This window comes from Pseudopodoces humilis, chromosome 1 (genome assembly GCF_049639895.1).
Source record: "Pseudopodoces humilis isolate 2021_Gansu_Grassland_sample_001 chromosome 1, ASM4963989v1, whole genome shotgun sequence".
Lineage (NCBI taxonomy): Eukaryota > Metazoa > Chordata > Aves > Passeriformes > Paridae > Pseudopodoces > Pseudopodoces humilis.
In genome coordinates, this window is record NC_142200.1 from 19321291 (window position 1) to 19339850 (window position 18560).

The 18560-nt window shown below is 34.5% G+C and overlaps 1 protein-coding gene across 29 annotated transcripts in view; it reads right to left on the bottom strand.

Moving 5' to 3' along the window:
* Positions 1-18560, bottom strand: part of RIMS2 (regulating synaptic membrane exocytosis 2) — a 446037-nt gene that overhangs the window by 120542 nt on the left and 306935 nt on the right. For 14 of the 29 annotated variants that reach the window (XM_088059321.1, XM_088059409.1, XM_088059313.1 and 11 more), the window contains 3 exons: positions 13610-13789; positions 12372-12481; positions 11534-11566 (listed from right to left, as the gene is read on the bottom strand). In XM_088059321.1, the coding sequence (XP_087915447.1) occupies positions 11534-11566; positions 12372-12481; positions 13610-13789 (323 nt within the window). Of the gene's footprint in view, positions 1-11533; positions 11567-12371; positions 12482-13609; positions 13790-15265; positions 15338-18560 lie in introns of all 29 variants that reach the window. The other 15 variants (XM_088059427.1, XM_088059422.1, XM_088059360.1 and 12 more) reach the window with 4 other exon arrangements.

Sequence of the window (18560 nt, forward strand, 5' to 3'; positions counted from 1 at the left end):
GCAGGACTGGTTTAAGGGGGAAGAAACAGTGCAAAGAACCTGTGAGAGGGATGGAGACACCATGAAAAGGTAGCACCGTTGTTTATGTAGATTCCTGAGGCCCAAGGCATAGGAGACTGGGCAGCCAATATCCTGGATAAGCTTCACTACACACTTGTCCTGCTTAAATCCCTTTCCCCAGCATTCATGCCTGGTCTGCAGAAGACCAGACAATGGGCTAGATGGGTTTTTAGTCAGGAGCTGGTATGGCAATCCTTATACTGCTGCAATAGGTAAACACAATAAAAATCAAAATATCTTCAGAATTTAAAGAATCATGAATTAAAAGAAAAATGACAAGTAATGTTCAAAATAAATGTGGAGCAAATTACAAGCTTCTGCTCTACACCTCTCTTCCAGAGTGTCTCCTCAGTTTGCATTTCCATTCCCTGGGTGACAGGGAATACTCTGTGCATGCAAGAAAATCTGAACAGCCTACAAATTCACTCTTCAGAATGCAGAAGGTAAGGTTTACCTTGATACAGGGTTTAGGATTTTCTTTGCATGTTAATTTTACATTTATTGAAAAAGCTGAAATCTTATAGTAAGCCTTCAAACATTTTCTAAGCAAAAAGATAATTCTTTATTGTATGATAACATAACTAACACACACACACACCAAAAAAAAAGTCAATCACAGCTGCTCTACCCTTTTTAAATGCAGCTAAGATTGAAGCTTATGGTACAATTCTAAAATGTAGGAAAAAAAACATTCTGTTCACAAAAGGGGTCTGAAACTAAGCCAGTTGATTTAAGCACTAATACCAACAATAAAGAAAATTTAATTATCAGCTTACATAAAGATGAAAAATACAGATTTGTTTCTTCAGAAAGCTCTGGGTTTTTCCAAATGGCAATTACTACTACTTAATAACATAAAAACTTTCTTATTGCTCAAATTTACATGGAAATTGTACATCCACTTTTACATGCAAATACTGCCTGCACCAAAAGGCCTGTTTCATTCTTCTGCATTACTTCTGAAACATTTGGTTAGTAACAGACAAACTGTGTTTGATTAGCGGACAAAATGACATCCCATTGTCACATACCAGTCTTAGAAATGCTACGTGGTATTGCAATGTAGTTTTGAAAGATAGAAACTCAAATTTTTTGTAAGTAAACTTTGAAGGTATTTATGGACAAGTTAGCAGCTAGACTCTTTCTCGTCTGTAATATCTCCCCGGTAGTCTTAGAGGTAAATTTGTACAATACCCCCCTATATCATACGGAATTTTAACAGAATGTAGGTTCTTCAGTCTAGAGCATTTTACTGGCTCTTTACTTTTACTGATTTGTGTTGTTGTCTTGTGTTTTTTTTTTAATTTTACTCTTTTCCAAGCAAGCAAATTGCAATTATGTGCCCATCTACAACTAGCACAATCTAACCAGGTCTATAGTTTGTTTAAACTTTGCTTGAACTAGAATTTAATTAAAATGCAGTATTTCTCTAGGTACTCATAACACATAGGAATATGTTAAGTATTCTCACAGCCCACGTAAAACACATCCAGTATAATTTCTCATGCAAAATTCAGAAGCTGTTGTGGTCTCTTAGTAAAGTCTAGAGTCAGTGAGCCAGAGGAAGAGAAAGCACCTAGGAGACTCACAGCAGTCATGTTCAGTAGTTCAGGCAAAGTGTAGGCCCCAATTCCACAAATCCAGATGGTCTTAGATGGAAAAAGATGCTCAGGCCAGTCTTCAAGATGACAGTGCTCTCTGACCTGACAGGAGCATGCTTGTTGCTCAAAAAAGTGTATTTGAACTTACTTCTGCAAGTCAGTTAAGCAGGTCCATCTGCCACCACTTCTTTGACTGGAATCCCTCTATTCTGCCTAGTTTGCCCTTCAGTCACCTAAAATCTTTAGATTGTGTCTGAACTGTACAAGACTTCAGACATAATCCAGAATACAGCATAGTTTCAGTTCTATTCCTTCAGGCATCCAGACTGCTCACAGAGTGGTGCACTTCCATGCACAGGGAAACCGGAGTGCACAGAAAGGGCAGCACTCAGAGACTTGGGTCTGGGCTTGCTGTAAACTCAAGACACAAATATGCTCCAGACATTTCTCAGTCTGGGAGACCATAACTGCAAAGCAATCCTGATTCCCATAATATAGACAAAACTGTAGTGTAATCCTGTAAATTATTCTGAAGAGTGAGGGAATATGAAACACTTAAAATTTTGCTTTGGTAACTACATCATCTTCTATGCACTCTAAATTAAGACAGTAAAGGGCAGAATTACCTGGATTCTTATCTCACAAACTCAAATTATCAAACAGATCTATACAAAATACATGAAAGAGAAATGCAAAACACCTGAGGAAGATTGGAGAGATGACAGTTTTGGAAATAAATATTTGAAATTCAATATTAGACAGTGACCATTCTATTGGAGCATAAGAACTCTGCAGATAAAACTTCTAAAACATAAAATAGACACCTTAGAGAACTTAATAAAAGTATGAAACAAACTATCTATATAGAGGTTAGTAGTAGTTAGTTTATTGTGCAATGTATATCTTTTGGGCTCTACACGTGAATAAAATATTGGTTTTGTTGAAGGAGTGGAAGATAAACCAAGAACAAAACCAACTTTAGCCTGACTAAATCACTGTTTATTGTTTAATCAGCTTTGCCAGGTCAGTGGCAAAAGCCTCCAATCTTAATACGATTGGAATTTAGATCTTGACAGCACGACACTGAACTATCTGGTTAGCAGCATGGATTACAGGTACAGCAGCAGACTCCCAGTGCTTGAATTCATTCAGGACTACGCTGGCACAGCCACAAGCGAGGTGACCCCTCAGACTGCTCTGACAGGCTGGTGACACAGCACCTCTGCAAAGCTACACCATTTGGTCTTGCCTACACTTGATAACAAGAGACTAGAAATGGTGTGGTTGTCCTGCCCAGACAACAAACTAGCACAGGCAAAACAGAATCCCTGCTCTCCTGGTATCTGTATTCCCTCTGCTAAGTTGTTCTGGGGAACAGACAGTTAGGAATGGTCCATAACAGTGTAACTGCATCTATACCCCTTGTAGGCTAGAGATGGAACTGTAAGAGTGAATACCCAAATTTTAATAAATCCAAGACACCACCTAGCTTATTCATTGGCAGAAGGCATCAATGACACAAAATCTAAATGTAGTAAGGTCTTACAAGTACACGAAAAAGCAGTAACATATTTCTTCAAAATTTTCAAAGCAATTTAGAAGCATGAACTTGCATGAAACTTCAAAGTAAGCTATGGTTGTTCATTGCAACTTTCTTGTTCTATTTTTTAGATAAGAAACTTAAATCTCCATGTTAACATTTCAGTGCTTTGAATTAAGATTTCTACTGCATTTGAAAGAGAAGAGAGCATCAAACATAAATACAAACTAGACAACGGAAATGATTGCTAATAACATAAACCTTTCTCTAGAAGTGCATGATAATTAAAATGGTCAATTTTTTCTAGACAAACTAAAATGCACCAAGCTTGTAAAATATGTATCCAAGCGATGTAAAAGAGTATAGATCTGGTAAAAAGTGGAAGACAACACAGACAATTTTGCAGGTGTCTGCAAACTCTACTTGGCCTCTTAGGGCAAGGCAGCCTAGGAATTCCAAAATGAGAAGAAATATAAAAACTACCCCTTTAGCTCAGCCATCTGCCTAGTGTAAACTTCTGTAAATTACCTTCAGTAATAGAGTTAGCTGCAAAAACATAAACATCTGGAGTTTTTGATTTCAATAAGTATTTTTAAACCTTAGTTGAATATAATTATATCCAAGAAGTAAAACAACACACTGAAATTGAACATATGTGAACTCACTAATTTTGAGCTACTAGAACTAAGCAACACACACACATGCAGAAAAAAAAAAAAATTTCTCAAGCACCCACAATTCATAAGCAATGTTATAATCAACTTGCCTTTTCGCCCATTAACAGGTGGGGTTTGATGTTTTTCCTCACAGTCTTTACAACATTAAAAACAGACAATGATGAATAACAATTGGAAAAGTTACTACAAAGAACAATGTAACTACAAGCACACACAAACCTGTTTCAAGCTACATGAGCAAAACTCCATGCACTACACCTGAGCTATCACAAAACACAGAGTGAAGAGCACACAGTACACACACCACTGAACACCACAGAGACAGAATCATAACAAAAGCAATAAAAAAGTAAACTGTACTATGAGAAAAAATGGGAAGGCAAAGATATTAAAGGACACTTTGGATGCCTAAGTGAGAACCAAAATTAAAAAAAAATAAACCTGTTTTCCAACACTGAAATCAAGAAATTACTCCAGCATCCAGAGTTTTGAACAAGTAATGAGTCACATCACAGTAATTATTCCTGACTTTTTTTCATAGAAGAAATCCATATTTTCTTCTCTTAGATAACAATGGGAAGAGGGTTCAGGGCAAAGGATTCAGACTCTTAGACTATTAAGCAGCATTTAGCATTTTAGGCATATATTTGTGTGCTAGCAATTTTTCCTACCAGCTAGTACTAAATGTGTTTCTTGATCAACTCATCTTTTTTTTTTTGCACCACACTTCCGTCACTTTTGGCAATTATTAACTATTAATTAATTATGGACAGCAGAATGTAACCTATTAACAAGGCATGTAAATGCAAATTTTTGCACTTATGATTCTTCCTTTGAAAAAGAAAATGAAGAACAGAGAAATTATTCCTTTAGATCTCTGCCTATCTTTGAACCAGTACTGGGTGTTTCCTGAAATTAGAAGTTAAATTTATGTTTTAATCACATGATATTTGAGTTGAAAAAAGTATTTGCAACTGTTTGATTTGATCATGAGCTATCGGTTTTCATCACACTACCAACTGAACTGTCTTCCAAGCAGGATGGAGGACATCATTCAGAAAGGCTGAAGTATTTCCACGTAATGCAGTTGCTTGCTATTTTTACCCAGCATCAGTCTGCTTATGCAAACTAAGGGAAAAAAAAGTGTCATGATACAAAAAAGTTTACGTCCCTGCTTGTAAAAATTATTAACGCGAAGTAGACAGTACCACATCTAAGAAGTACCCACCCAGATCTGCTAAGCCTGTTACTTGAGCATAGTGACAGAGTATTTTCATAAAAAAAGAATAAAAAAAGTAAAATAATTTGGTACTTTTTTTCATGTTGAATTATTTTAAACATTCACAACTGGCAAATAAACTATGCTACAATGAATTTGTTTGTGTTGTTCTTTCATGATAAAGAAAGATAATGAAACTATATAAATATTCTCTGGATTTTTTATGTTCAATGTATTTATAAGCTGTCTGGTAAAGCTTCCCTATATACTCAGAGGAAAACATATCTAAAGAAGATAGGCACTTGTGGTCAGACAGACCTGCCTCCACCTCTGCCTCCTGAACTCCAGTATGCTTGTTTTCTTCATCTCCTGCTGCATTAGATAAGCAAGGGATGAGAGAGGGGGAAAAAAGTAAGACAAAAACATGCATGCTTTGTTACAAGCTGCTCAAATAAAAAATAAACATCAAACAAAAGACATCCACAATAACATACAAACCCTCAGTCTGCAGCAGGAATTATTTTTTTAGTGAATCAAAGATAAAATAAATCGTGCTATTTTTCATTTATATATCTAGTTATTCCAGTGAGATCTTTCTGCAAGTAATGGTGCTTGTATGCAGCCCTTAATGTCTTTTGTCACCAATTTCTCACTAAATTTTTAAGCACTGGAAAACAGACAATAAATACCAAAGCAGAGAAAACAGACAGATACAGGTAGATAATTAGTTTAAATCTTCTGCTTGGCTTTGCTTTAGTTTTCCTGGGAATAAAGTCCAAGCCTCCATTCTCAAAGAACATATTTTAAATTGCATAAAAATCATAAACTAGTGAACATACTTGGTACTTTAAAAAGAGCAAAAGAAACAAAGAAAATGTTTTTTCAGCTTGGGAAAAAAAGTATCCTCAATTTGCTAGATAATATGTTTTTTACCTGGATTTCAGAGTAGTTAGAATGCAAAAATAAAGACATTTTCCACTAGTATCTGCAGTTGTCTAGAGCATATTTAAATAGTAGAGAATACTGAAATGGTTGGGAACAACTGTGGAAGTGCCATTAATGATAAAAAACACAAATATTTTTTAATGTCTAAAATAAAGAACCACAACTTTCTTTTGTGACAAAGCTCATGAGGGTAACAACAGTAATAATATTGAAATGTCAAACTGAATTACTGATATACTACATTCTGCTTTAATTTAAATGTCAATTCTTTATTAAACAGCTTTGATGTGATGCAATATAGAGTAGTTTTTCGAGGCTCAGATTTTGATTGCTTATTGAGTTTTCATGTTCTCTGTTTCCAAAATTCTTTCTAGATCTCTCATTACTTGTATAGGTTTATGATCAATTAAATACCTCATTGAATTACTTGACTTTAGGTTTAGCTAGCACGTAATAGTAATTTTAAAACCACTGGTTCTACAAGGTTATTTTTAATAGAGAAATTCAGGCTATAATCAATGCAGTGTAAATGCAAACTAATTTCTGCTCAGATTTCTGCTCTACAACTCTATGATAAAACCAGAATATTTAAATTCCAACTGAAATCAACACATTAAAAATTTCAATTAAAATATTCAGCAGGGATATCACCTATACAGTCAATCTTGTCTCACAGAAACAAATGTATAGAAGATGTGCCTAAGATTTTTAAAACCCATTTTCAGTAGAGTTGAATTAAAATGGTTTTGGCATTTAGGTACCCTGAAAGGCAAATGAACAATGGCTGTCACAAGCACAGCTGTATGACTTCTCAGTCATTTCCCTTTTATGCCCTTTGTAGTCTCAGACCTACACAATAAGATCTTCACATTTCATAAAACTGTTTAATTTCTCCTTTTGCCAATCCAAGAGGAAATTATAAACTATGAGTTCCCTTGAAATGTCAGAACCTTTTAAGTAAGCACTTTAAACTCTGGGTTGTAGGTAAAGTTTGTTCAAGATTTTCTATGGAAATTGTACTAACACAAATTAAATATTTTAATATTCTTCAAGGTGTGAGGATTCTGCTGCCTCTCAGCATCCAAAAAACCAGTCCAAAACCCAAAGGTGTATTTTTGCGAAATCATAGTTGAAATCAAAACCCCCAAAGTAGACTCAGAAAGAATCCTAAGGAAGCCTTTGTACCTATGTGAACCAACCTATTCTGTTTGCTGTCAAGCCCACAAAATCCCAGATACACTGTGCAAGTATGAAGGTTTCTAACATAGTACAGCCAGTACCACAGAAGTAACCACACAAAAAAAGAGAACAGTGCAAAGCTACGTATTTCCATATTTTAGACTGCTGTGTTTGCCTAAGTTCATAGCCAAGCTGAAGGTAATCTAGGCTATCCTATATTTTATGCATGAGATCAATAATTTATTAAAAAAAAATACCCATATGCCATATATTCTAAAATCATAGCTGATAGAGTATGATAGAATCATGACCAGACTTAATACTGGTCCTCTGCAATTGCATTATAACCACCTCTCTGTGTCTCCCATCAAACTAGGGTAGGGCTACATAAAACACACAATAAAATTCTTTTTCATTTTGTAAAATGAATTCTCATTTAAAGAAATTATCTTCTAAATGAGATAAAAAAATTAAAATAAACACATGTATTTCTGTCAGTAGTAGCTATGCTTTCCTAACCATTCCAGGCTGCATAAATTGCAATAGTACATTGTCACTATACTTCTGTCCTTTTAGGGATTTGAATACGTATCTGAGAGAGATAAACACTGACTAATGATTTCTAGCTATCCCTGATTAAACCTAATCAAGTATTCCTGTTAATTCTATTCATATCTAATTTTGTTCTGGAAAAAAGATTACCCACACCTGAAGTTAAGAGGGGACAGTTAATCAGCATTAATGTCAGGCCTTAACAGGTTCTGAAATAACTTTGTCAAGACACAAGATTATTATGAGATCATATAATTAAAGTCCTTACCATAGAGCATAAATAGAAAGGCAAATCCTTACTGAGCTCTACTATTTGTTACATTTCTGAGTACTTCATTTCCAAATTTTAAGGTTTTATTACATCTGTTTGGCCTAATATGATTTTCTAGTTTTTATGGTGGGGAGATGTTTTTGTGGAAAGAAGAAAGAAAGGACTATATTTATTTTTAAAAGGAAAAGTAAAAATATATATTAGGAAAAAATGCTCTCTCTCTGATTAGTAATTAACAATGAACTGAAAGAGTGAATATTGAATACTTCCACTTTATGGTCTTCCATTTTAATTAGGAGTAAGTGGTCAGTGATTTCATCTTTCTGCCAAGGCAAGTAAGAACAAAGAAATAAATTATAGCCACATATAAATGAAAAAAAACCTGTTAACCCTTAAGAACTATAAATACTGCACTATTCACTTCTTGTCAATAGTGCAAAAAATACAGAACACTTAAGAGTACATCAACATTTCGGCACTAAAACCAAGTTCAATTTCACAATACTTTCTACAAATGTTAATTTAAACAAGATACTTCTATCTCTAGTGTAATTTTAAAACATACAAGCAAATGTTTAGCTGAAAAAAAAATTCTTCTGGCTTTTCATTAGTGAAAATCTGTTAGATGGTCCCAGATATCTTTTCAGAACTATTTTGTAACCACATAACATGAAAATATACTAAACTAATAAAATCTAAAGCAAGTCCCAAACTGCCTAGATGCTAAGGTATAGCCTGGGTAGACGAGTTAATGACGTGCATTTCAGAAATACCTGGTCATTCTTAACAGGCAAATCTGATACTGCAGTAAACACAGCAGTGACAACCTAAGGAATTAGCAAAAATATCATGACCATAAAAGGCTGTAAATCCAACATAACTAAGGATATTTTATGTTCTACTGAGCATGTGGAACACTGATAAAAATATGTTTGGGTCAGTACACCACAGGTAGGAATGGTCTTCATAGCTATTCCCACGTACCTTTCTTGAAAGCAAACACTTTGGTCTATCTTGAAATAAAGTATTCAAAAGGCACCTTCATGTCCTGGAGCAAAAAACTCCCAATCACATAATACAGTTCATGGAACTAAATCTAACCCAAATCAAGTTTTTTTTAATTCTGATCCTAATTTGGAAAGCAATTACCCAAAGGGTTAGGTTTCTCCCTGAGATTCCTTCCTTTCCATTTCTAGTCACACAGCCATAAGCACACCATATTCAACATTCTAGTGAGTGATGTCATATACCAAAATATTATCTCCAACGGCAAATTACTCCCTTCTTTCTACTTGAGTTCTGGTATTTGTACTACATTTAAAGAAAAGGTATGCAGATACAACCCTGTAAGAAATACAGATTAATCAAATGTACGCAAACTAAATGAGATCACTGTGGAAGTCTGCAACAGATAAGCTTTTCCTTCTTTCTCTTCTCTTTTACAAAGCTTATTTCCAATCCATCATTGCCTATAAGGTACCTTTTAGTAACGCTTTTCATCAGTTTGATTTTAACTTAATCTAGTCAACAATGAAATCCTTGATTTCAAAATTCAGAAAGTTTAACTTTCATTTGAATCAAGTATGTGTTCTGTAAGAGCAGAAAGAACTACTCTGTGACATTTTTTGGTATGGTCATATCGCCTTCCCAATAAGACACAAAAGTTTTGATTATCACTTAAAAAAGGCGTAAAAAAAAGGCATTGAAACCTACTCAAATATCTACAAAACTTTCAGGTTTACTTGATGCTAAATTTGTTAAATACTAACATAAAGTCTTTCTATGATAGTCAGTGTTTCCAATTCTATTAAATTTCAGTTTTTGTACCTGGTACTTCATTTGCCTAAAATAACTTTCTGTAAAATTCAATTCTCCACAGTAAAAAGACTGCTATTAATCTTAATTGTGTTCTGTCACTGAACGAAGTTAGGTAATCTGCTGTTCTCGCAGAGCACTCTCCTTTTTAAAGAAAATTACTATTCCCTTTAAAGAAAATCATTAGAAAATCCTGAAGAAGGACAGAAAAAGCCTCAAAGAAGAACTCTATTGGTAATAGAATATGAGCTCTTAATTCTCAAGAGAAAATTACATAGAATGCTCTATGAAAGTTGTATCTGTGGATTAGGTTTTTTTAAGGGTGTTCGCCATTTTTATATGTGCAAATTCAATATAAAATATGTCTAGTTACTGTATCCTGAGTCACTTATGATGCTTTGATTGTATATTAGAACATCAAAATCTGTGGATCTGGCAATTTTCCATGACCCAGATTTTCCAAAAGACTACTTTTTTTAAAAGACAAAGTAAAAGGAAAATATTACTCAGTTTTTGAGTAAAAAGAGAGCTCCTCAAGTCCCAGCAGTACTTACCAGAGGAAACAATTCTAGCACTCCTATAAAAAATAATTATTTTATTGTATTTATTACATTTCTCTCTATAGAACCTATGATGTAAATAATAAATAAGACTGTTACCCTCTCTAATCAAACACAGTAAAGATATATTGCATATACAAAAACTGTACTTCACAATTGCTGCTCTAGGGAGTTCACCATCTAAACAGATGTACTAAGCAAAGAGCAGGGAAGAGTGGTAAAACATAAAAGCATATACAGCAATGACAGCAAACATCATGTGAATAGATGTGGTTACTGCCTGGAATATCTAGACTGTATTTCATATAAGCAAGTCACAACACATAAGACAAAGAAATTAATCTAACAGAGTGATGATCTGAGAAAACAAGCGTTTTCCTTTCATGAAGTTTTGTTTCCCAAATGGAAATAAATACTGTAAACACTGGAAATACTAAATTAAAAAGTCTGATGAGACAAACACAGTAAGACTACATAAAGACCCTCAGTGGTATAACCAAGGACTGCAATTGATATCTTGTGGCTTGCTACTAAGTAAATTAAATGGTTTTAGTACTATAAAATATAAGGAAACTTCATTTTAAGCAAAATATTTTAACTTTTTGAAAGATTATCTCAATTCTATTTTTCCCCATATTATTTGCAAATTATGTACTAATTCAGCAAACGTATCACAGTATAAAATATTTGCAATAAAAACAGTATTCTGATTGAATGTGTGGCTAACATAAAACATGTCAAATAGCCTCCAATGCTTATATTTAAACATGTGCCTGAATATCTGCTAATCCTGGAAATGTACCTACATAACTGCTGAAATTCTCTTATTTGCCATAGGGTAAATTCTAGGTTTTTAAAAATGGGTATGTGTCTAGGTACTTTTCTAATGATAATCATATTTAGATTGTATTATTTATATTGTCTTTTTTTCATATAGAATCCTGTAAAATTTATGAGCCATAGATCTAAAAATAAAGACTAAATCATTATGACAATAATTCTGACTATGTCTGTGCAATCAAGTAACATCAATTGCAGTTGGGTTTGTTTTTCCCTATACAGCCTGTGAAAAAAGGCTTTCAGGTGAAAAACAAGCCCTTCTTTATGTACAGACCTTCATAAGATTCTATCTCCTTGTCTCCATTGTCTACGGAAAGTCACAAAAACAAAACAAACAAACAAACAAACAAAAAAAAGGAACCAAAGCACAGGGGTTAAAACCAACAGAAGTTTCTTAAAAGTTACAAAATATATGTCAAGAAGGATTAAACAAAGGAGTGTATATGGCCACTTAGACTGATTTTGCACGGCACAGCTAATTACTAGAAATAGAAGGGTGAAAATGTATTTGCTGTCAAAAATGTGTTTATATACCTCTGCTTCGAAACATTTCAGTAAATATCTCCATCAACCAGTGCTTTTAATAGAAGATTAAAGATAAGCACAATAACAGTACCAGTAAAATGTGAATCATGAAATATCTGACGTTCCTTATTTTAAAGATTATTACCTGTCTTCTTGCTCTTCCCGTTTCAAGATGCAGAGGTTTTGTATTAGCAATCTGTAATACACTCCATGTGAGCCCACAAGTGATCAGCTGGGTTCCTGACTCCCAAAAGAGCCAGAATTTTGTCACTAGACAACATACTAAAGATTATTTCCTGTGCCTGTTGAAGTCAATGACAAAACACCTACTGAGTTCAAAAGGAACAGGATCATGCTAATAGTCCACCTTGTTTTGTGTGCATTATACTGCTGATTATTCATGTCAGCCAAGAGTACTGTAGATATTAAAACATAATAGAAGAAAAAAATGCAATACCATTACCAAATCCCAACTCTGCACAAAAACTCAAGAGATTTCAACTGTAATGGTAAAAGAAAAATAATAAGTATAATCAACCTCCATGAGCAATTTGGTAATGTCATGAGGGAGAAAACCATCCACTTACTTCTCTCCAACGTCCCCTTGGGTGGGAGCTGCGGTAACTGCCTGCCCCTTCGCCCTGCTACTGGAGTACTTGATGGACTTGTCTGGACAGACCCAGTTCGAGGATGTGACCTATGGGACACATATCAAAACAAACCACAGCCATTAAATAACAAGGTTATTCTTAAGTATCGTCAAACACTGATGGCATGACTAAGTAGACTTTACATCATTTGGGACCCTTGCAGTCTCAGAGGGAAACTATTGTATCTTTTCAGAAAAAGACCTGATCAAAAAGAGAGATCTCTCTATGAAAAGGAAGCCAAATTAAGGCTGAAGATGCTTCCATAAGCTGCTTCCATAAGATGCTTTTTCACACAGTCAAGCCAGAGAACATGTTGTGTGCATATTCATGTGCATATGGATATAATAGCCACATACACATAAATTTATTCATAAGTCAAATTCAATTATCTTTACTCAGCTTGTATTTTCTTAAATTACCTTTGAGTTGCAGTGAGATTACATGAATTTTTCTGAACAAAGTAATGAACTGAGGAAAGACAATGATATTTGACTCAATTCTCACTGGGGATTTGATGATACTAACTCTAACTTTCACAAAACAAAAGAATGTATTCTGCAGTTCTAAAATAAAGAAAGGCTCTCCTGAACATGATCTAGACCAAAATGTGCTAATCTTTTTATTGTATTATGTTTGTTTAAGCTAAGAATAATGTATAGAAATCCTCAAAATATCAATCAGGGGTACTCAAACAGGAACAGTACAGACTATGGCACAGTTAAATGTAGTCAGAGAAAATGGTGGTTAAAATGATAAATAATAGACAAAGTTAGTACAGTGCATCTAAAGAAACTTTTTTTAAAAAAAAATAGTTTCATTTGATGTTATGATGGTTGTTCCATAAGCAATGTCTGATGAACACAAATAATTTCTCATTCTGTAAGAGAAGAATATGATAGTTATGAGGTGCTTTATGTGGAAACCATCCAGGATTCCTGACAAATGAGAAATCATAAACAAACATAGTTAAATACTGTTAGCAAGCAATTTGCAATGGTAGCCACACCATTATATCCAGAGTAGAATATAAATAGTGTGTTCACACTGAAAGGGTTAGTATCTATTGCTGCTAGTGATCAGCTAAGGATGAGGCAATACCAATTAGCTACTGGGAAAATAAAATGGTGAGCTGGTGGGGCAGAAGGGGTTTAGTCTGATTGATTTGTCTGTTTCACCTCGGTAAGGCAGGTGAAGGAGGGGCAGATCTTCCAGTCATTAATGAAGGCATCGACCTGATGAGGTTTGAGTCAGGACGCTCTGTGGATCGGGAGCGGGAGTTGGTCCGCTCTAGCACAGGACGTTGCTCTGTTGATCTGGATCTTTGATATGGCTGTCTATCTGCTGCTTCACAATTCCTGTAATGTTAGTCAAAAAGCAGCTCAGTTGAACTTTGACTTTTCTATTAATTATAAAATATGCTGCATGATACTGGTTTGGAGCAAATCATTTTACTATATACATTTTTAGGGGGAATAAATTTTATGAGATAACATACAGGTTTTTTACACATATTTGACTTGCTCCATACTCTTGATAAATGGGCTGAAATGTTTCCAATGTCTCAGTAATGACTATCCATGCAATAGTCTGTTTCCTGACAACTTCTGGGTTAAAATAATATTATTTTGTCAATTAATATATCAACCTGGGAATAAAAAGTAGCTGACGTAATATTAAGTCTCAATAAAGCTAAGAACTCATTAATTGTACAGTTTAATTGTGCATTATTCCTCATATGAATAGATTTCTACACATTTTTTACAGTTTGCATTCTCTCTAGAGGTAGCAGTCTTGCTTGTAGGAAAGTTCACAATCTAGATGTTATAATTACCATGTAGCATTGTTAACTGTTATTAGTCTTGGGGATGTCTGTTAGATACAGGCTAGGCTATAGTGATAGATTCATATGTGGTGCTCAGACTGTATTCAGATGAAAATCTACATCATTAGTACTTACAGAGGATCCAACAATTAGAAAAAAAATTGGTTTGTAATTAATTTTTTTTTTTAACCCACAACCTATGGAACTGTACCAAAACAGAAGTGGAAAAAGTTATTGTTAGAGATGCAGTGGGAAGAATTAGACTGAGTAAAGGAGAATTTATTGATCAACGAGTGATATCTTCTATCTTAGGCAATTAATCAGACCATTACTTTCAGAAATTAATCAAGCCCCACCTTTTTTTCCCAATGAATTTGGTCTGTTTTCAAGGAGTAGTATTTGCTAGCAATATCTTCAAATACATTAAATCAAGGCAATTAAAAAAGTAAAACCCATACCCTAATGGAACTATTTATTAAAATCACTCCTCCCAGCTCTCCTTGGGTAACTGAACAGATACAGAATACAAATGGGGAATGTGTACCCTTCAGGATTTTTCCTTGAGCGAAGTCATGCATTTTACAATGAAGTCAGTTAATACAATGAGTGGCTTGATGGTGATTAAGTGTAACAAGAAGTCAAATTTTAATTAGTATCAGAAAGGAGAGAGACATACCACAGCCTTATTATGAAGACTTTTGTGTTAGTAACAGCATTTTATTTCTAAAAGCATTGAAATAGAGTACAGCGGTTGACTTTGCTGAATGCATTTATAAAACACTCATTAAAAGCAATCTTTTCAGGCCTTCCATGTGGTCATAACTGGACTCCTAGAGCATACAAAGGACTTGCCACAGACAGATTCAGAATAATACCATACATCATGAACCTACATCTATAAGCTCCTAACAAGCAAACACCACAGCAAGACACATAAACAAAAATTAGAAGCTGAGGCACTAAAGGTTGTTTTTGTGCTAATGAGCCTGGCACAAAACCACAGGATTACCTCACTTGTTCTTCTATCAGTTCTGTTTCTGAATGGGAAGCTTCATCAGCAAAAACATCCACTGTCTCGCTTCTTTGTTGATAGACAAAGAAACACAACCTTAGCTTTAGTAGGAATGTTGTTTAGTTTAAATGACTGTTTAAGAGATATTTCAGCTTTATGGAAGGTGAGAAAAACATCACCCATCTGCATGATGGCAAGAAGTGACCATAGAATACATTATTTGACTCTGGGAATAAATTCTGAGAAAAAATATTCCTAAATTCAACAAAATTACAAAAAATAATAATATCCAGGCCTTGAAAAACCCATTGTTTATCCACATATTTAAGAATATTAATGAACCCACAGAGATTTTTTTAGGTCTGTCAGCATCTTTCCTGTCAGTGAGTAGAGGACCACTGGAACACCCAGCAACAATATGGTGAGGCAATCACTCCATGCTCTGTTTCTCTCTCCTTCCCACAGCCAGTAGGATACTCAGAGGAACAGCTGAGTGGCAACAACATGCTTCTCATAAAGACTTCATGAGAGCCTTAAGGCTCCCATTTGTGACTTGTGAGGCCTCATTCTCTTTAGTTCTATGGGTATAAAAAGTAGTTTTTAGGATAAAGGGTCTGACCTATTGCCTGATTAGAAGGAATGGCATTTTTACCATTGGGATCAATACTGTCTTAGTGGGCAAGTTTTGTGCTCCGCAGAGCATCATGGAGCAACTGTCGCTAACCACAATGCTAACAGATGAAGGCCTCAAAAAATTCATATTCAGTAGCTAATATACAGTTTGCTACAATCTCCAGTGGGCATTTCAAGCGGAAAAACAAACAGGAAATCCCCAAAGTGAAGGAGAGGGTGGATTTTTGCAGTAAACCATTGAAGCTGTGGCAATGCTGTTTGAAGACTAAGTTGAGTCATGAGGTTAAACTGATTATCACCCTCAGGTTCCAGGCTACAGGCTGCAATCCTCTCAATAACCACTGCAGCAATTGGAGGGCTATTTCAAGGGGACAGTCTTCCACTTGAAAGCTTCACTTTGTGGTTTTAAATCATACACATATAAAGAGCAATTCAAAAAATAGTTTTACTCTCTGGTCTTCATCCTCACTCATTGTTTTATCCTTTTAACACACTTGCTACATGAACCCAGTCTTCAGCAACTGTTCCTTTTATAGGAAAGCCATCATTCCAATAACCTGCTTGCGCAGTGAAACTCCTTCCTTACCACTGTATACAACTATGTATGAATATCAAAATCCAGCCATAATTATGGGAGGAAGTTAAACTAAAAATGGAAGTTTCTAAATTTTCAGATATCACTCTAAAAGACTTATGCTTACAAATTACCTAGATGAAACTTTCTTCTTTTCTTATTCCAAATCGTATCATATAAATTACTGATTTTTAAAGAGGGAAATATGGTAGCCTTAGTTAAACTATTCAACATCCATATAATATTTTAATGTACACTACTACTTCTTACCTTTGCTAACAGACTTTCCATTATGAAAATACAGTTAATGAAATGTCAAACTTCCTCCATCTAGTACTGCCTATTGTAGCACCCTTCTACTTTTGCTAGGGAGGTCAGGCATGGTAGATGGCAAATTTCTTTGCCAAAGTCTGCAAGACTTGTAAGCATAACTCTCCCTTACTCTGAGGAAAATGTACAGCAGTGTTTGCTTCTAAACCAAGGAAGCTGATCACTGTGAGACTGAGCTCTCTGTAAGTCACTACACAGAAAGCTCTGTAAGGATTCACAGCCTAACTTCTTATTGCAAACCCATCAAGTATTAGAACTAGAATCTAACATCATTTAGGTACCACTGTAAACTCTAGTTGCTGTAGTACCTAACCAAAGGTGTTACCAAACTTTATTTTTATACTGATTTGTCTCCATTTATATATATAAATATATATTCTGCAAATTTCAAATGTGAATTCTTTTCCCAATGTAGTAAATAAGACTTTCTGAATTTAATTTTTCAGATTTGTTAGTTTTCTTAACAAGCAAAAAGAATTTTCAACAAATTATTATAGTCATTGATCTAAACTTAGGGATAGTTAAAGCTTTATAAAAGATTAACATTTTCCAACGGTAAGCAATTGTAGCAGCTTACATAACAAATAGAGCTTATTTTTTCCCCAAAATGACGGAAAAAAAATTATTTTAAAATCCATGTTACAATCTTTTACTTGGTACAAATGATGAGATCATGCCAACCACCATTTTAGCATTAGATTTTTCTTGTAACAAAAATCTGAAGAAATAAAAATAGAATTACTGTAGAATTACAGTACACTACAATTCAGCTCCTAGTGCATCTTTTTCATCTAGCAACACTGAACAGAACAAGAAAAACACAACAGCACACTTTCTAAGTATCAAAATTTCAAACTTCAGCTAAAATACAATGGCAATACCTGTCAGTGTCTGTGGATGGCTGCTGGATTTCAATCCTTGGACATGTTATTCTTCTACTAGCTATAGGAACTTTGCTGTTTAGTCACAGACACAAGATCCTCTGTTAGCATAACACAGATAAACATGTCTACAAACAAATGAGATTTCTAGTACCAAAAAACTTGAGTCATAAATATTGCAATGGAAAATGGGAAGGAGTCAAATCTCTAGAAAAACTGGTGACAGGATATCTCAGCAAATAACTCATCTATACTCATAAATGAACTAAACATAAAATTATGTGCTGCTATAGTTTTTAAAAGATAGGAACATAAAGGTTTTAGGTACTGTGGTTTAAAAAAAGAAGTAAAGCAAGATATTTTGGTTGCTGTAATATTCTATAATGTTTTTAATATATGTAATATATTAAAATATATTATGTATATCTTTTATATATTAAAATATATTATATATAATATATACATACATATACATATAAATATGTATACATATACACATACATATATATGTGTGTGTATATATATATATATATATATATATATTTATATATATATACACCCATATATATATACATGCATCCATACACTGATATGATCTAGTCACATGCATATTACCCTGTGGTGTATATGGTAACTACTGATGTATCTCCATGCCAGTGACAGGCATGATTAAACTGTAACATGCCAGAGTCTGAACTATTCTACTAACTCAGCTAAGCAGACAAAGCAGGAAACTCTGTTATGATCCCAGGCACTTTGTGCTCCACATTCCTGTGCTCTGCTGCAAATTTCAAATGTGAACAGAAATGTTACTGCTCACAGATTCCTCAGGTATCTGGACATGGCGCTGCAGTCACTCTGGTGAGTGTTGTTG